The sequence below is a fragment of the Perca fluviatilis genome, chromosome 22, assembly GCF_010015445.1.
Source record: "Perca fluviatilis chromosome 22, GENO_Pfluv_1.0, whole genome shotgun sequence".
Taxonomy (NCBI): Eukaryota; Metazoa; Chordata; class Actinopteri; order Perciformes; family Percidae; genus Perca; species Perca fluviatilis.
The window spans coordinates 20,746,050-20,759,368 of NC_053133.1; the positions used below are offsets into that span (position 1 = coordinate 20,746,050).

Below are 13,319 nucleotides of genomic sequence, written 5' to 3' on the forward strand. Positions count from 1 at the left end.
ACCGTTTCAGGTTCCCGGTCCATAATCCAAAAGAAGCTGTCTGAAAATACTGGTTAGCTGATTGGATAAACCATCTGTCTATCACCACCTATGTTGGTGATAGACGCGTCTTGTCGCGTCACATCTAAACCCGCCTCAAACGGTCGATCGTTTGGCGAACGGCTCCAAATTTTCTCCATCTCAAGATGCCAGACTGATCTGGGAGTGGAAAACTGGAGCTCGCGAGATCAGGACGGTCTCACGAGGCTATGACATATCTGCCAGATCAAATAAAACATTAACTTGCAGATTTGTCTGGTTTCCAAGCTAAGATATTTCAGTTTGAACCAAGTTTGTGGACTGCCCGACATTGATAGAACCACACCGATAGCATGGCTAAAATAAATAAATGCTTGATAACAAGCTAAAGGCAGAGGAGGGAATATGTATTGGGGTATAGAAACAAAACTAAAAACCTAACAGAAAGCTACTGTAACATTGTTTAAATGTGTCTACAGAGCCTGACTCTCAAATATCCAGGAGGGACATTCTTAGGATGTAGCAGAAATACAGCGCTGCCAGCTTTTCAAAGAGCAACGGTTCGACTTCCTTACGTCAACCTAGTAAAGAAACCGGAAACAAAAGATGGGAAAGTGACAACCTGAGTGTGTTGGTGTAAAGGTGGAGTTGACAGAGGAGGACTAGGCTTTTAGCTGACTGACTCTGGAAATCATTCCCAACACTGGTGATTACGTCTGAACCCCCCTGCTGCAGACTAACATGGACCATTGATTTCTGAGGAGGGGGCCGCAGCGGTATGAGACCAGGGTATGCTCAAATAACATGTTTTAAAACCATTTGTTAGTCATCAGCAAACACAGGCTGGGAAAAAAACAGAGACAACAGTCCGTGGAGAGCAAAACTCTGGGCTATTTCAGAGCACATCAGCCCGGGGGGGCAGTCGACCGCTCGGCATGTGCAGTATCTGTAGCACTGACTGAAAGAGCAGGGGAAACGCAGCAGAGAATTTTTACATGGTGTAATGGCTGTGAATGCTTTTATCTCTCTACTAAATCTCAACGGTAGCAGTTGGTGTTTTTTTTCCCCTAGTATTTTATAGAGTGTCAGACGCCTGTTTTTTTATTTATTTGGTTTGCTGTTTGCCACAAGAGACACTTTCTTTCTTCATACTTTCTAAAATTTATAAAAAAAAGGAGAAAAGACAGTTTATCATTTTCTAGGTCAGAGCAAATAAGGACATTTATTTATGTTCCGAACACACGGCTGATTCAGGTCACTGTCAGGATGTCAGGAAGGTGTTTAGGAGCCTACAGCTTGAGATGGGTTTATCCATTCTCCGATGTATCTTTACATAATGTCCGATTTCAGACGATACAGGCTGGTGGAACAGCTTTTGTTTTCTCACAGTGAAGGCAGCCCGGGAGCAGTCTTGGCAGATATGACTGCATATTGTTTTTTCTTGTCTTTGGTTTTTATTTGTGGGTTTCAGAGGGAATAAGTCAGGATACCTCCCAACTCCCAAATTTAGTCCAAAAAGAATTTATAAAAATATTCTGCCCAAATGTTCATACTCAGGTTTTAGTTTTTGAGTATAGCCAACATGTGGGTGCATGCTGACACCTGTCTCCATAGGGTTATATTGACATGAATTTATCCATTTGTGGTGTGTCAGAAAGAGACCGAGATGTTTATAGTGCTCTTTATTACATCCAAAACATACTTAATATTAAAAACACTTAACATGTTTTCAAGAAGATCAGGGTATTTTAAATCTGGACTTGATTAAAAAAAAAAAAAAAAAGAAAAACACACACACAAACAAATAAACAAACTAACATTAAACAGTACAGTAATTATATGTACACAATATTTGGTGTACATATTCCTCAATTGACTATAGTGCAAAATAGTGATGGCCCTGACATTCATTTACTTACTGTGTAAACAACACATGAAATATTAAATAAATATAACTAAATACAATAACCAAAGATAAAACCATACATGGAAAATAAATACTATTGGTCAAAACCTGAACATATCGGCTCCTAAAATTACCCAATAGACCCAATCACAATGTTTGTTTACAATAACGTCCAGGTAGAAAACTCCTGCATCCCGTACACAACTTAATGGGGCTGAGCAAACGGGTGCAAGGAACAACTGGATGTACTCGCATCTCAATTATCTAAAATTCATACACATACTACACCCTGAGGAAGGCTCAAGCTGACACGCGTTGGGGGTATTTTTAACGTCTTGCCCTATTTATTAAAAGGCTTTATTAAAAATGCCTGGACAGGATTTTTTTTGGGACTTTCTTCCTTTTGTGCATCTTAAATTCATGTTTGATGCTTTCATATGTCAACACTTTCACCAACATTAGCGTGGAGACCTAGTTTAAGTCCTGGGGGATATGACGATGTGTATCGTGATCCATCGTATGTATTTTTCTATAGGTCGAAAAATAAAATAAAAAAATAAAAAACAGCGGCTGGACGGCGTAACGGCAATATTTACGTCATTTGGACAGCGCTTTACGCTTGGATCCTTGCAGATTATGTTCATTTTGCACTGAAGTTCCTAATAAAATGGGAAAATACTTGGAAGTATATAATTCACACGGGAGTATACAAAAATAGGCTTTACCATGCGGTCATTTCATATGGACTATTTATTTATTTATTGAATTACCAGAAAACATGCTCGTGATATATATCGTTATCAAGATATCAAATGATCGTGATTGAAGATTTTGGACATTACACCCAGTCCTAATATAAAGAATAAATAATGGCTAAAAACAGGTGTAAAGTCAGACACGCATGGCATAATACCCTCATCACAAGCAATATCATCGAGTTACAGCAGAATAAAAAGTCTGAATCTATAAAAGTACAGAATCACAACAATGACGTTTAAAGAAAGCAGAAAGAAGGCTGAAAGTCTTAAGGGCTGACTAACAAACTTCAGAGTATAGTTCTTCAGAGGTGAGTTTATCGGTTTGGTTCTTATATCATCATCATCAGCATCATCATTGTGACTTGTTACAGTAAATGCAGTCAGTCAGGTGATTTAATAACTGAAAGTTGGTAGAGGAAATTATGGAAATTTACTCGCCATCTGTGTCGTCCCTCCCGACGTGAAACTCTGTTATCTCCTTAGCGATGCGTTCTGCTATTGCTCTGCTGCTGGCGATGATCAGCCTCCGGGACATCAGATCAAACGGTGCACCTGGATGAAAGAGAGAAGAAAAGTAAGTAAGTTATTTTTTGAAATAAAAGTTGAACTTCACATTTTGTTAGTACACGACTGTGAAATACACTACCGGTCAAAAGTTTGGGGTCACTTAGAAATTTCCAATGCACTCCATTACAGACCAGTTGCATTGTTTGTTTTTTTTAACCAGGGCAGCAGTTTTCAGATTACATTATGTGCTTACATAATTGCAAAAGGGTTCTCGACTGTTGTAGAAAGAAGTGGCTGATCTTTAATGCAATATCTACATTGCCCATTATCAGCAGCCATTCATCCAATGTTCCAAAGGCCCTTTCTGTTTACTAATCTGATATCACATAAAAAAGCCAACTGAGAAAACATTGGAGAACCCTTTTGCAATTATGTAAGCACATAATGTAATCTGAAAACTGCTGCCCTGGTTAAAAAAAAAAAAACAACGCAACTGATCTCAGTGGAATGGAAATTTCTAAGTGACCCCAAACTTTTCACCAGTAGTGTATGTCTGTAAAAATGTGCGTTAATCTGAATAAACCAGCTGACGGTTCCCAAAGTTACTGCTCCTGATGTGGCCATTTTTCAGTGCAGAAAAATTTTATTTTAATTCCTCATTGACTTGTAGAGATCAGGTTACACCTTCCTCTCATTTCCTGATAGAATGAAATCAAAATGTCAGTGTAAGCAGCTGAACCACAGCACAGATGATGAAGCACCTAATGTGGCCTGTGGGAAGCCGTTTCACCCTTACTGCTGTTGGTACGCACTGACTGACCAGGTAATGTAAGGGCAAACATATTTCAAAGTAAGTCAAAGAGTTCCTACTCAAGTAATAAGATTTAATTAATTACTTGTCAAAGTTAGAGCAAGACAATACTAGTCATTATGGCAAAAGTTGAGCACATATATGCCAGTGGAAATGCTCTCCTCCGTGGGTTTGGCTTATTGCACCACCAAAATCGATCAAACAAGCACAATGCATTCCTTTTGAGATGCTCATGTTTAGAAGAACAATTGCTAAGTACTAAACTAGTCACAAGAGGAAAAGCAATTATAAAATCAGATAGTGAAGGCGTGGGCGATGAATTTCCAAGATCACGATACCACTCATTTTAAAATTTGAAACTATGTAGGATCAGAATTTAAGCTGGAGAGCTGATCAGTAAGTTATAACCATAGACTGTTAAACTAGGTTATAACCTCCAGTATTCGTCCAAGGAGTAAAAGACTGTGCTGGTAGAAAGTCGTCTCCATCCATGCTACAAGCTTGCTCCACCACATGCCATGCACTCCTCTACTCCTTACTTTTTAAATAAATAAAAAAAAAAAAAGGGAGTGTTGCGGCTGTAAGCAGTCCAACAAAGTGCTGCTGCGAGGGACTGAACACTGAGAAATGCCTAAACACACTGGGACGCTGAGATTCTATTGCAAGGATTTATTCCTCTACACGTAAAATACAACTAGCACTGCAGTTACCAAATGTAAAGTTACTTTGCGAGTCGAAATAAGTGCGTTAGTGCGGCGGTCAACAGAAATTAGCTCCCAGGCTCACCCCATCGCTGTCAAATCCCCCAAAAAAACAGGTGAACAGGTGAAGCAAACAAATGTTATCACTTCCGCTCAAACCGCGATGAAAACGCCCACCACCTAAAATATAAGTGCAATATAATAATCAATAAATAATATAAATGAGACCATAAACAACATACAATATGTGGCTCCTACAGGGAGTATGCAGGTAGAAGCGGCTTACTCTTTTAATAGCACTGCCATTGTCTTCTGTGCAGGTTTGACTTGACAAGCAGCTATTATTTTTTTCCTTTTTTTTTTTTTAATTCGAAAAAAAAAAAAATGCAACACACCAAAAGGAAAACAATATCTATAACGTGTTACAAACAATATGTTCAAAGAGCGAGACGAGGGCGAAGCTTGTCATTTTTCCCACCCCTTGTTCAACTTTTCTTTTTCTTAGATAATTTTTTAGCACTCTCCAAAATAGTGCTTTGCTTTGCCTGAGCCCACTAGCATCAACCTGAGTCACGTTAACTGTACTATGCTTAGCTCGTAGCTGGTAGCTCAAGCTTGACGTGCTTCAGTGATATTTTAATTCGGCTTTACATAACGTGCCTATGGCTTTCGACTTGTCTACGAGCCGTCCGGGAGTTTTGGAAAATAAAAAGCGCCATTCAGAATTGTGTTGCTGCTGCATTTCCCCATCATGCCTGCAGCCTGCAGCAGGAGGGTGTGTTACAAGGAAGTATGGCAGCTTAATGAATAAATAAATAAGTAAAGGTGCAGCAAAGGGTCAAAATAGTAGCCCGTTAGGCACGACGAGAAGCCAAGTGAAGTGAAAAGGAATTAATAAATGGCGGCATGCAATTAAAAAAAATTTACACGTTACGCTCGGCCCTTAATCGCAGCGCGATTAACGCGTTAATGCTGAAAGCCCTATACATACATACATACATACAAATCCTCATCTATGGATCATCTCTGTAATCTATAAATGGGCACGTGCTCTACCAAGTGAGCTACCCAGGCGCCCCCCTCATTCAACTTTAAATAGTTCCTGGGGGGGGGGAACAATAAGAACAAGAATTGATAACAGTAAAAATAATTCATAAACATAATAACTTCTGTTGTGTTTGTGCTGAAAGAACGGCAGCCCATTCTCGCTGCTTTGTTCCGTGCAGCAATCTCCTTTGGCAGTTTTTCCACAAGAAAATCACTAGCCTGCCCGCTTCCTAGATTTGAATGAGTGAGTCCTCAGGAGCCTCTCAAAAGTTTAGCAAAAAGAGCTCAAGTTGTTTTTTCCAGTGACTCACCTGAAATGTCCATGATAACTCCTCCAGCTTCAGTAACAACCGCCGCCCCTGCAGCCATGTCCCAGCAGTGGATGCCCATGTGGTAGTACGCATCAGCCGATCCGCACGCTACCAAACACATGTTGACAGCTGCACTGCCCGGGGAGCGGATACTGGGGATGGAAATGGGAAATCTGATCAGCATTTTACTCTACATGACACATTGTTAACCTCCAGATGGTTTTGTGAATGTTTAGTTAAAGTGTAGTTTGTTAAGTTAGCCAAAAGGAAACAATGTATCAATTTATGTCACCGAGGTTAGCCCTGACCACTATCATTCACTGAAAAAGTGTCTATATAAACATGACAATGGTAATTTTCAGCATTTTTAATGAGTAGATAATTTAAAGTGTGTAACAGCAGGACAAAGAGCAGCCACAGAGAGCTGAAGGCGACAGGCAGAACACCTCCAAAGTGCCTTGCTGTTGTGTGCAACACTACTCGTACCGTGTAAAACATAAAAATCAAGATGCGGTTGCAATTATTTCTAACCGACAGCTTTATCAAAACAACATTTTGTTTGTTTGGATGCACTTTAAAGAGATACAACAGTTACTGTTGTTTTGTATTTCTGATAAAGTGGGTGCTCAAGGAACGTTTGCTTGAAGTACTACTCACGGGAGTCACCAGATCAAACAAGACTGAAAGGTTTAAGAATTACAACTTGTGCACACGTGTTACCCATGCACCGGGATGGTGAGGATGGTCTTGAGGTTGGCCAACATTGTTTTGAAATGCTCAGGATTCTTCCTGAAGCCCATTTCTGTCAGTACCAGAGATTGGCTTATATCTTGGATGAAAACACAACAAAAATATCAGTCAACAAATGACAGCTTGTGTACTCTGAAAACACGGAATCAGTTGGCACAGTCTCTGAGGTTTCACTGTGTAGAGCTGTAATAAGCTGTTATTCTGGCTGGAATATTGCCTCCGCCTGCTGGATTGGTTAAAAACTGCAACACTGAAGCCTAATGTCGTTATCAATATTTGCCTTCTTGTCCTGACACTTTAATCGGGTCTCCGTTGCAGAATGCCCCTTTCCCTTTCCGTGCTGTGTACATTTTGTCCTCGATGCAGCTGTAGACAATCCCAAACTCTATCTGAGACCGAGAGAAATATAAGATATTAAGAATAGCCATATAAAAAAAGAGAAAAAAATACAGTACTACTCATCAGAAATTCACTGGGTTATGAGGACAATTTCTATGTTAATGATTCCTTTAGTTAAGATGTTACAGTGTCAAAAAAACATGTGATTCACAAACAATAAAACCTACCTCTTTCTTCACAGTGAAGCCAATTGATACAGACACAAATGGGAACCTGCACAAAAGACATTCACGATATAAAAACAGTCCTTTAATGAACTCCCTTTAGGTTAAAGCTCCGGGGAATCAATTTCTATGATCAGTTCAGTTTCATCTACGTGGTCTAATTATCCCCGACAGAGAGGACACTCCAAGAGAGAACCTAATTAAAAGATAAGAATAGATGAGGAGCGACAAAGATCAAACAAATCCAGTGCCGCATCAGGTTTCTCAACGGTTTATACAGTACCTGTGAACAAAGTTGGTGGTACCATCAATAGGGTCGATGATCCACGTGGGACTGTCAGTTAGAACACTAGGAGCGCCTGCTGCTACGGACTCCTCGCCTATGAAGCTTCAAAAAAATCACACAAGACAAAACGGAAAATAAACTATTAATGTATGCATCATACGACTGCTATCTCGTAACGTAATAAGACCTTTTTCACGGCAGATGTGTTGACATGTCATAGTAGGAAAAGCACAGGTGTATTCAAAACCATTAATGATGGCTGCATTCCACTTAGGAGAGGTCCTGGTATTGTTCATGCTGACTCACTGAAATAGCTTACTGGGACACTTGATGGAATTGAGCCATCGTTAAGGTAATCATTTTCAGCGGTGCTTTTCCTACTATGACTAGTCAAAATGTCTGCTGTGAAAAAGGTCCATACAATTGTACTTGATACCTGCTGTGTTTTATTTCACTGTTCTACTAGAGTCTATACTATATGATATGAGGTAGTTTCCCTTGTAGCCGTAGCTACCACTGAGGTCATGTCCCAAGTATTTTTTTTTCCTCTTCGATTTCAACCAATTTTAGCATCCTGGAGCAAGTTAACATTCTGCAATACTTCTTGGTAGATATACGACTGGCTGATTCCAGTATTTTAAGACTGATTAGATTGCATTTTGACTACTTTTAGTCTAACAAAAATAAATAAAATAACAAAAGAAAAGGATTCAGTATTTCGGGCATTGTAGAGAAGGCTTTGCAACAGCATTAAGATCTTTATATTGACAGTAAACTGAATAAATAAAAAGGTTTAAAATCAATTTTTTTCTTCTAAATATTTAAATACTTTTTCTGTGTGTTTAATCATTTGTTTGTTTTTGTGACTCATGACATCACTACTTTTAAAAAGAACACGCCGACCTATTGGGACTTTGGCTTATTCACCGAGTTAGATAAGTCCATGCATACCCTTCTCATCTCCGTACGTGTCGTAACTCTGTCTGACACACCCACCACTAGCCTAGCTTAGCACAGATCCTGGAGGTAACCAGCTCCATCTAGCCTACTGCTCCCAATAAGTGACAAAATAACGCCAACATGTTCCTATTTACATGTTGTGAGTCACAGCGTGTACAAATAACAAGGTCACATGAGACACAGCCATCTTCTAACCATACACATACTGGGAACTATATTCTCAGAAGGTGAAGCACTGCCACTTCTGCTACTTGGGCGGAGTGATTTGCTCACAGAACTCAAGGCGAACTCTCAGCTCCTCTCTCAGGTGCTGCGAGCAAATCACTCCACCCAAGTAGCAGAGAGTAGCAGTGCTTTGCCTTTCTGAAAATATAGTTCCCAGTATGTATACGGGAGATGAGAAGGGTATGTATGGACTTATCTTACTCTGGGGGATACGGTGAATAAGCTAAAGTCCCAATAAGTGGCTGTGTTCCTTTAAAATTCTTGGCTACAGCGCTGCCAGGATTAGTGATAAGAGCAAGACTGTGAACATGCTTCATAACACATAGCAGGTATAGAAAACCATCATCCACAATGCAAACCAGATTAGCTAAGGGAATGAAGCATTAAATGCCATGATAAAGTAAAAAATAAAACAACAACATGAAAATAACCAAACTTTGAGAGACTAAATAAAAGTACACAGTTAAAATACTCTTCGCTTCACGTCCTACAGTACTGAAACAGTTCATATACCGTCCATGTTTGCTGGGTTAATACCTATGAGTGGGGTACTTTTCCTTGATGGAGGATATAATGAGCCGTTCCACTTTCTGGTCCGTCTCAGTCACCAGGTCAACTGGTGAGCTCTTGTGCATGACGGTGATGTCTTTCTGGAGCGCCTCGCGGATCATCTGGCAGAATCACAACATTAACAAACTGAGCAAGGGGATTCTTTGGATGACTAACCACATCTGCTGCTTTAGTTAAGCCTAACGTGTTGTGTGTAATGGTGACATACGGTTGGCAGTGATGGGTCAGAGATGATTAGGTGTAAGCTCTAAGTCTTTATTGTTTAGTACACTACTTTAACTTTCCAAAAGGTAGGCAGACAATACTCTTCACAGCCCACATGGAACGGTTTAGTAAGAGTCTCAATATAATATAACTGGATGACAATTTAATTTCCACTCACATTGATAACATAAAAAAAAGAAAATTGTAAACCCTTATTTATTTTTTTTAGGTTTTAAGAAATGCTTTCTCTTTGCAGCAAGAAAAAATTCTTGTTCAGTCTACTTTATGCTGTCTAGAGCTGTACCGAATACCAGTTTTTGATCTTCGAAGCTTCGGTGCTTTTCGACAGCGAATATTCGAAGCTTCGGTGGTGGCCGCAGCGGCGGGGGAAACCAACATTTCCAAACCGCACCTGAAGGCAGCTTTTTTTCACGGTAAAAGAGACAAGCGAGATGAAGCAACTGCTTTGTTGTTGCAGGACACCGTCCCCTGTTACTACAGTAGGCTACGTTTTTACTGTTCGTCATTAACTGCCATAGCCTATTCACAAGTCACGTTATTTTCCATGAAAATTAAGTGCACATTTTTATCACGTGTAAATGGCGGATAAAAGCAGCTTGTTCTACTTACAGAACTCAGGTGATTTCTCAAGCTTGATGTGCTGTTGTGGTAGGCCAGTTTCAAATTGCATATTTGACACTCTGCCTTTGTCTTGTCCTCACTTACTTTAAAGTTCTCCCACACAGATGAAGTCTTCGGCATTTTTGTCTTCTTCTCGCTGAATCGTGACGGTAATGATGTTCAAGTCATGGGCGTTCTAACTGGGGCATGTGACGTGACGTCCCAGTAAAATCTCAAAGTCTCCTATATTTCGCAGTAGATTAATTTAGATTGATAATAACGGGTAAAGAGGATAATACATTTTGTTTCTATTATTTTATTTTCCACAATGTCAAAGCAACGCAGCTTAACTCAAAATACAAGCTCAGGCATGCAAACTGCGCTGTTCTGCGCTCTAGCCAGAGAATACTCCCGTTGCAGGAACACTTTAGTAGTCCAAGAAGAAGCAAATATATTTATTAAGAATAACGAGGTTGGGTTGTCCATCCTATTAAAATGGCTAGGCTATTTAAGAAAATTGTAAAAGAGAGTATTATATTTCGAACATATTCAAGCGCAAATGAGAACCGTTTGGAGGGGATGCCAGGTTGTGCAAAAAACAAAAACGAATATTCGACTGCCAAATTTTCTAATCGAATACCAACCCACCGAACGAATATGCAGGTCCAGCCCTAATGCTGTCTATCGTTCATTTCTACGTTTTATTTTGAATGTTGTATCACAAACTCATCATCACTGTAATTTGTAGATGTTAACTGGATAATACAGAAGAAGGTTTACATGTATGTACTTTCTCAGCTTTAAAGCCATGTTTGGTCATGTCTATCTCTATTTATATTATTTTTACTACTATTATAATGTTACAGCTACTACATTGCACATATCTGTACATGTTGTTCGTATAAGGTAACTGTTAATACACTGCACATATTTATATTTAATTTATATTACTCTAAACCACCTTCTGTAAAACAACTGTATACTACTGTCTACACTGCACTATATATTGTCCTGTCTATGCACCACCTATCTATACTTTGTACTGTATATCGCATTGCTCTTTTCTGCTTTTTTTGCACTTCTCGTTGGATGCAAACTGCATTTTGTGGTCTTTGTACTCTGCACAATGACAATAAAGTTTAATCTAATAATTTCTTGTCCATCTCTGTGAAATGCTTTCCCCTGTTTCTAACAGCTCTCTGTCCCGATTATCAAAATGTTTAACCTTCAGTGTTGCCGGAGTCTGTTTTGAACTTTCGTTCTACAAAGACTCGTCTTAGAATCATTTAAACGACAAACATCATTGGAAACGTTCGCAATTAATGTTAAATGGAAAACTGACCTTGACTTCCATCCCCAATCTCTCTAGTCACTACACTTTGCACTACCTTCATCCTGGACACATCTGCCCATTGCACATACTATATATTCTTTGCACATTCCGCACTGAACCCATTCAGCCTCTTTTTTCTTTTCTTATGCAACAGTTATTTTGTAACGTATACATTTGTTTATTGTATTTATTGTTTATTTCATATTAATGTTTGTTTGTTTGTTTGCACCATCCACCAAGGCAAATTCCACACAAGTGTACTTATTGTGGCAGTAACCTTTTTCTCATTCTGATTTCTGAACAGTTTTAAACAGTCACACTTTACGCCTTTGTTATTGTACTACATGTGAATGTTGTAAATAATTATCTTAACATGAACATGTGCAATATTACTTTTAAAATCAGGTCAACTTCTGTTGTATTAACATGTGCTTTATAAATAAATTGAACATTGAACAAAATGGTATCATATACCAGCAAGGTTGGTTTTTAAATGTGCTCTATAAATAAATTGACTTGACTTGCAATTCATACTGCTGTGCATGCAATAAAGATAAAACTGGAAGCAAAACTTAAACTAAGATAATATTGTACCACAAGTTATTTCCAGACCATAGCATTAAAAGAAGAAGCGATAACAGTAGCTAGGATCTACTCACCCTCCCAGCCTTTTTGGTGACCTCCACACAGTGATCCATACACTCTTGCCAAGGATCACTCATGTTGATTGGGGACTAAAGTTAGGGATGAGGAGTAACGTTGAATAATGTTATATTCCCAGATAACGTTGGTTACAGATTGTAACGTTAGGTTCCTGTTAAGGAAAAGCGACACAGAAGGATAATTCACATTCAAAGTAGCTAGCGGTTATATTTACAACCGAGGTCAGAAGCAAGACACGTTAAATCTGTTTTAACAGTGCGAAAGTTGTCAGGTAAATTAACGTTAACGTTAGCTCTTTTACACGAATAAACTGGCGCAGAGCGTAATAATAAGTAACGTTAAGTTACGGCTAAAAAAACATACAATTAACGGTGTAGGTTAAAAGTAGTAGTGGTTCCAATAAGCTAGCTAGCTAACGTTATAGTCAGTAGTAGAGGTTCCGAAGCTAGCTAACTCAGCCCAACCCACCTCCAGTTGAACTGACTTCTGTTGAATTTTAGCCAGTTTATAGGAGGGTGGGACTAAAGGCAGCTCTCACTCTTATTGGTCAATAAATGCCGCTGGATGTGAAGTCACCGTTGTCATTGGCTAGCAAATGCTGTCAATCCTCTTTACAGGAAATTGATAAGCCTTTTTTTTTAATCACACTTAAAATATTACAAAATATTGTGTACAAATATCAGATGATCACATTGAAAAATGATCAATATAACACTTTGTTATCATACATGAAAAAAACGATATGACAAAAAAGACAAATAAAAATCCAATTCAACAGTAAAATGTACGAGGGAGGTGTGTGAACACAGATAAACACACATTAACCTTATACAACTTCAGTCATTTTGGTAATTTTATTACAAAGTATTTTAAAACATATAAGTAACACTTTTCGTGATGTCAGAAGGAGAGGCAGCAACAATGTATGATTTCCACAAGTATGAGTTTTTATATCTCTGCCTGTCTATATTTGATATTGTGTGCCTATATTAAAGTTCATCTATTTATTTTTCATGAATTAAAATGTCTTAACATAATTCGAACATATTATTAGCAAATATAAATCACCACTGATGATAGGCCCA

The 13,319-nt window shown here is 38.8% G+C and overlaps 1 protein-coding gene across 2 annotated transcripts; it reads right to left on the minus strand.

Moving 5' to 3' along the window:
- Positions 1–1,697: 1,697 nt before the first annotated feature.
- Positions 1,698–12,745, minus strand: LOC120552480 (inositol monophosphatase 1-like). 2 transcript variants are annotated; one of them, XM_039790579.1, is made up of 9 exons: positions 12,703–12,745; positions 12,231–12,385; positions 9,381–9,514; positions 7,656–7,760; positions 7,376–7,421; positions 7,090–7,198; positions 6,780–6,888; positions 6,060–6,211; positions 1,698–3,234 (listed from the first exon to the last, which is right to left on the minus strand). In XM_039790579.1, exons 2-9 carry the CDS (start codon positions 12,291–12,293, stop codon positions 3,113–3,115), a joined length of 840 nt encoding a protein of 279 aa, XP_039646513.1. In that variant the 5' UTR covers positions 12,294–12,385; positions 12,703–12,745; the 3' UTR covers positions 1,698–3,112. The 2 variants fall into 2 exon arrangements, with proteins under 2 accessions (XP_039646513.1, XP_039646512.1); XM_039790578.1 differs by lacking the exon at positions 12,703–12,745 and adding an exon at positions 12,598–12,696.
- Positions 12,746–13,319: the final 574 nt, after the last annotated feature.

Excerpts from the sequence above, each read along its gene's own strand:
- LOC120552480 (XM_039790579.1), bottom strand. The coding sequence starts at position 12,293 with ATGAGTGATCCTTGGCAAGAGTGTATGGATCACTGTGTGGAGGTCACC. Across the intron at positions 9,515-12,230 it reads TCACCAAAAAGGCTGGGAGG|ATGATCCGCGAGGCGCTCCA; the intron begins GTGAGTAGATCC and ends TGATTCTGCCAG. Across the intron at positions 6,212-6,779 it reads CTCACCATCCCGGTGCATGG|TATCCGCTCCCCGGGCAGTG; the intron begins GTAACACGTGTG and ends TTCCATCCCCAG.